Source organism: Lactuca saligna, chromosome 8 (assembly GCF_052625555.1).
Source record: "Lactuca saligna cultivar CGN05327 chromosome 8, ASM5262555v1, whole genome shotgun sequence".
Classification (NCBI taxonomy): Eukaryota; Viridiplantae; Streptophyta; class Magnoliopsida; order Asterales; family Asteraceae; genus Lactuca; species Lactuca saligna.
The window spans coordinates 86,040,015-86,046,495 of NC_136424.1; the positions used below are offsets into that span (position 1 = coordinate 86,040,015).

A 6,481-nucleotide genomic window follows, 5' to 3' on the forward strand; every position below is an offset into this window, starting at 1 on the left:
GGCTCGTAGTATACTATACTATACTACTAGTTTTGTTATCCTTTTTGCTTGAAAGGTTGAATTTCTCTTTTGTTTTTGGTATAGACATCAGAATCAGATCAACTGCTGAAGATATTTCTTGTATCCATAGGCGTTTACTTTTTGTAATAGATTTGTTCAAAACTGTTGATTCGAGTAATAGAATTTTTGGCACAGTTTAATGGTCATAAAAATTTGATCTATTTGTCTTTTTCACGGTTACTCGGATATCTCATTTTTGGCACAGTTTTATTGTGATTGATCACAAAAATCACCAAATAGCTGTCTCTAAAAAAATTGTTATATATTAAAGGTTTATGACAAAAGGACTATGTGTAATATTAGGAATGTGGTGTTAACCGTCTTATGACAAAATGTGTGAACGTTAGGAATTAGGTGTGATTAACAATACAATCCAATCTAATTATCTATTAAAAAATGTTATCATTCTTGTTATCCAATCCACTCATACCAAAATTTTAACACTTATCAGCACCCCAAATCAATCTCATTTTTAACAAAAAAGATATATGAAAATTGTATCAATATTAATGTTATTTTGTAGGGAAAAACAAATCGTGTATTTATGTGTTTTATTTTATTTTTTTGATGAAGATAAAACATATTTATTTTCAAATTACCTTTGGTTTATAAAAGTTAATTTTATGTAGAGATAATGATTTAAAAGGATAATATATTTTTTGATTTGTATACATTTGATCATTAAAGTTTTTTTTTTTCCTTGTCTACATTTAACCTTTTAACTTGTTTAACTGTATATATTTAGTTATTATAATCGGTTATTCTAGGTAAGTTGGAAAAAATGAATTAAAAAGGTAATATATTTTTCACTTTATACACATTTAGTTCTTAATATTTTTTTTTTTGCAAAATATGCATTTGTTGTTTTTGTACACATTCAATACTTATGATTGATTTTTTTAAAGTTTTCCCACAATCTCTTACGCGGGACAATCATTAATAAGGTGTTTGGAGTTGTTCACGGTCTCGGTTGCGTGGTTGTTTAGTTCTTATGGTTTGGTTAAGGTTTTGTGTACGAAACATCATAACGTCTTCATACGATCACAAATTTTAACAATTTTTATATTCAACATTCGTATTTGAGTCTATTACAGTTTTCGTTTAAATCACTCCCGTTAATAAGTGATATAGTTTTACTTAGGATCTTTATATCCATGCATTTTTTATGAATGCATGTATGATTTTTTATTTTTATTTTTTAATTTTTATAAAATCGTAATTAAAAATACATTGTTTTTAACGCATCATACAAATTAGGATGATTTTTAGTATTGAATATAAGTTTTGGTCGTAAGGTCCTAAGGGAATAAGGGCTTAATTAAGAAGTTGGACCTAACTTAAGTACGCAGGGCGTACCAAGAGGTACATAACACGTACCGAGTTTGAGCCCTGTAATATGGGGAATGATCTTTACACCATGCATACAGATGGAGTGTACTCAACTATTTATTATAAGGTGGTCTGTAGAGATAGTATTTAGAGCAGTGATCATTTCAGCTATCTTTTAGACTGTGAGGTGATTTTTTCCTCATTGTAGTTGGTGGGTCGAAGGCACCAATGCCGACTAACTAGGTTATGTATCCTGGTATATTGATTAATGTTATGCTAGTTATATGATACATTGGTAGATCTGTATAATTACATGTACTTGCTGGATATATGTTTATGTTTATCTATTGCATTTGTCGACATATTGTGTTTGGTTGAGGTGATCCTGCTTTGTGCTGAAGGCCAAGATACTCAGGATGGTCCAGATAGGCTGTAGGCCATACGGGTGATCCAGTTAAGCTGAAGGCTCATATATGCATGCTGTTATCTATTGGTTGTGTGTATTACTTTGGAGAACTCACTAAACTTTGGCTTACAGTTTGATTTTATGGTTTCAGGTACTTCAGAAGACATGGCCAAATCGAATGCTTGACCGTGCACATCATATCAGATTTTTATGTGATTTAGGATTTTGGATACTCTCATTCGTGATGGTGTCTTTTGGATATTTGTTTTGTAAAACTTGTGGATTTTAGAACGATTTTAAAAATAAATTTTTTGCCTTGGTTTTAATATGTTACAAGATCACCCTCATTTGTGGTTATCACACTTGCCATATGCAGTTCTTGAATCATTCCATTAGTTAATTTAGAAAGCACGACTATAATTCTAGCAATATCATCTTGTTCCACCATGTTTTATATCATTGCCTTTTTAGTCTTCTTGTTTGAATTCTGGTTCTTCTTTGGAGAATAATGTTTTATATGCCCATTTTCTTTATAAGGGTAACACATAATTTTAGACAACGACTACTTGCCTTTATTGATTATGTTGCGAGAATCAAATTATCCTTCATTTTTCTTGTTTTATGATTTTCAAGAATAAACACAAACAAAATTTTAATTTGATGCACAATTTAGATTCTTTTCACACAAGCACAGTTTAGATTCTTTTCACACATCAGTTTCTTCGTATAACTGCAATTGTCACGAAAGGGGTAACTTTGCAATTATCACCCTAACTAACAAACGTCATGGTAATTCATGATGGATTCAAAGAAATTAATCTTAGACACCAAAACAAGAAATTTGTGAACTTGATCAAGAATAGAGTCTTGGTCGTTCATGGTGAATCAAAAGAAATTAAAAATGATACACTTATATCCCCTTGTTTTTTGTTTTTGTTTTTTTGTTTTTGTTTCTTTGTTTTTGTTTTTTGTTTTTTGTTTTGTTTTTATGAGTTGTGCATTGTCTCTAGAGCATGTCAAATTTATTTAGCATATATCAATGTTTCAGGACATTCCTATGATCTGTGAGTGTGTTAGTTAGCATGTATAACAAAAATACATATCACATATGTATTTTTTTTGAACTTCTGCATCGGAAATCTCAATGATCACCCTACACCATTGTGAACAATATCTACATGTTGAGTTAGGTTTATTAATGATTATTTGAAAAGTCTATGTTCAAACTACTTTGCTTCGTAGTTTCAGATTTCTTTTATACGTTGGTGTCTGGGTTAGTTAAACTGGTTTTATACGTGAAATCACCTAATCAAGATACATGGAGTAGAATAACCTTTTGTCATCGTGTCAAATTGGAAGAAATAAAAGTAAGTTTTTATAATACGTAAATAAATAAAAGCGTTTGCTATTTCTTTCATTAAACCTTATATTGTAATTGTGTGGTTAACAGTTGTAACAAGATCACATTATAGAATTATATCATCTCCATTGGCAACAAATGCTTACGTTTGAAATGGATAATTTTTGTTAGGGTAGGGACATGCGTGTGTTGAATTATAACATTTTTTATTATATCATTTTACAAATTAATGAATTTATTAAAAAAAGAAAAAGAAAAACAGAAATAACTTTTCTAAAACGACTATATAAAAAAAATCATATTTTATATCAAATCAATGGTTGAACATATATATTAAATTATATAATTTTTGGGTTTAGATGAAGCCAATGTGACTTTTCCAAAACACCCATATAAAAATGCAATATTGTTTAATCTTCAAACAAAAAATTAATGTTCTTTCTTGGTTTATATCTACGACGATTCCTCTTGTTTCTAACAGCTAACAATAAAAGGAAGTTCTTTCTTGGTATATATAAGGCACACAAACATTTATATCCATCATCTGAATCCAATCATTTTCGACTTTTTTTTTTTTTTCCACCAATGGTTGACATCTACTTCATACTCTTACTCATTTCGTTTATCTCCATTCTATTCATCCGATCCTATTATGCATCTTCCCTGTGCAAATCCCGGCTTCTTCCGAGCCCCTTGGCTCTTCCGATCATCGGACACCTCCACCTCCTTGCTCCAATCCCTCACCAAGCTTTACACAAGCTCTCCACTCGATATGGTCCAGTATTCCGATTCTTACTCGGATCAGTACCTTGTGTTGCTGTTTCTTCACCGGAAATGGCAAAAGAATTCCTTAGAACATACGAAGCTTCCTTCTTAGATCGACCCCGAAACACCACAACAGTCTACTTGACCTACGGGTCAAAAGATTTCATGTTTGCTCCTTATGGATCCTACTGGAAACTCATGAAGAAACTGATTATGTCGGAGCTCTTAAACGGTAGAACCCTCGATTTACTTCTTCCTGTACGACAAGACGAGATTAATCGGTTCATGAACATGTTATCACAAAACGCAAAACTTGGTATGCCTGTGGATCTTAAAGGCGAGCTTTTCAAGTTGACAAACAACGTGATTTCGAGAATGATTGTGAGCGAAAGGTGTTCGGAGGATGAAAACGAAGCATCTAATATGATGAAGCTGGTTACCGAGATAACAGAGATTAGCGGTAGATTTAACCTCGCAGATTACATCTGGTTCTGTAAGAATCTTGATTTACAAGGGTTTGGAAAACGTTTAAAGGAGATACACCCACTTTACGATAACTTGATAGAAAGGATCATACGTGAGCATGAAGAAGAAAGGAGGAAGAAGAAGGACAAAGATGAAGTGAAGGACCTTCTGGACATTCTACTCAATGTTTCAGAAGATGATTCCATGGAGCTGAAAGTGAGCAGAGAAAACATTAAAGCCTTTATTCTGGTAATTAATTACTCTTTTAGTTAATCCATTAACAGCGACAATTAATGAAACTGTTAAAAAGACTGACTTAATTAACCTTTGTTTTGTCAAAGAACTTATTCGTTGCAGGATCAGACTCATCCGCACTTACTGTAGAATGGGGTTTAGCCGAACTAATCAACAATCCCAGAGTAATGAAAAAAGCAATAGAAGAAATAGATCGAGTTATCGGAAAAAACCGAATACTAGAAGAATCCGACATACCGAATCTTCCATACCTCCAAGCAATCGTGAAGGAAACCCTAAGGTTACACCCCACAGCGCCAATAATCCCGAGAACATCAACCGAAGATTGCGTAGTCGGAGGCTACCATATTCCTTCAAAAACTACTGTTTTTGTAAATGTTTGGGCCCTTGGTAGGGATCCGGAGAATTGGAAGGATCCACTGGAGTTCAATCCTGAAAGGTTTGAAGGGAGTCAGGTGGATGTTAGAGGACAACACTTCCAGATGTTGCCGTTTGGGAGCGGGAGACGAATGTGTCCTGGGATGTCTTTAGCGATGCAAATCGCACAAGTGGCTTTGGGTGCGATGCTTCAATGCTTCGAGTGGAAGGCTGGTCAACACGGGGATACGACTCGTGTTGATATGAAAGAGGGACCTGGGATCACACTTCCTAGAGCTAATCCTTTGGTTTGTATTCCTGTGCCAAGACTTCATTCACTCTGCTGACACTCGCGGATTTAAAGTTTGGGTAAAAAAAAAAAAAAAAAAAAAAAAAGACTTGTAAATAATTTAGTTATTTAAAATTTTACTTGAAAGTCCTTTATGTTTTTAAATAAATTCAAAATGTGCCCTCAACGAAAAAAATGTCGGAATCGCCACTGTTCACTGATCTCATCTTAAAAATAACATCTTGTGTCCACACTCGACAATATATCTCAATTTTGACTCATAACGTATTTTATTAATGCTATCTCCCTATTTTAATAAAAAAGTATGTTTATTTATTTTTTTTTTATCATATGTCATCTTATTAGGTTTTTTAACTAATTTTATGTCATTTATCAATTTATTGATTTTCTATTTCAAAGTTTAAATTTTAAAATTTTCACTCTAACAACATTAAATTAATAACATTAGAATAAAAATTAAAACAAAATTATAAAGTCATGTATTTATTTAAATCAACGATTATAATTTTATATAACTAAAAATATATATCTTCAATAATAATTTATTTAAAATAATTTATTTTATTATAAAAGTTTAATTAATTTTATAACCATAACTCCAACGTGTTATAAACTAGTTTTTTGTTAAAGAAAATTGCAATAAGCAACCCAAAAAAACTTGTGAAATGCTTCCAAATATAAGATTAATTATATGTCATTGTTATAGTAAAAGTTAAAGAAACTAGAATACGTATATCAAAAAAGGAAAAAACATATAAAAACCACTAAAGTTTTGCTAATATCCTATTTAACAATCTAATTTTATTTTGTTCTACATAAAAAACCAGAAAAAAAAAGTTCAATATAACCACTTTCACATATTGGTGCCGGTTAAACATTTTTATTAGGTGAAAAAGAAATCTGTTTTTTTCTGTTTCTATGTTGTTTATGACAAAATGCATAAATCTCAATGTTTTGGCACATTCAAATTTTAAATATTTCTTTATTCTTGGTTCGCTGTGCATAAAAATACAAAACATAGAAAATAGTAGAATTGGCAAAAAGTCATTAACATAACAACGAACAACTTTGATATGTTTTTAATGTTTACAAAAAGTCAAAAGTAAAAAGTATATACATAAACTAGTCGGGTGAGTTTTTCAATTAATGACATTTAATAATCAAGAAAGCCAAC

The 6,481-nt window shown here is 31.4% G+C and overlaps 1 protein-coding gene across 1 annotated transcript; it reads left to right on the plus strand.

Annotated features, from left to right (window-relative positions):
* The first annotated feature begins 3,657 nt into the window (after nt 1–3,657).
* LOC145011214 (cytochrome P450 93A3-like) lies at nt 3,658–5,622 on the plus strand. Its single transcript, XM_078969876.1, has 2 exons — nt 3,658–4,634; nt 4,727–5,622. The coding sequence occupies exons 1-2, from the start codon at nt 3,741–3,743 to the stop codon at nt 5,342–5,344; spliced, it is 1,512 nt and encodes a 503-aa protein (XP_078826002.1). The 5' UTR covers nt 3,658–3,740; the 3' UTR covers nt 5,345–5,622.
* Nucleotides 5,623–6,481: the final 859 nt, after the last annotated feature.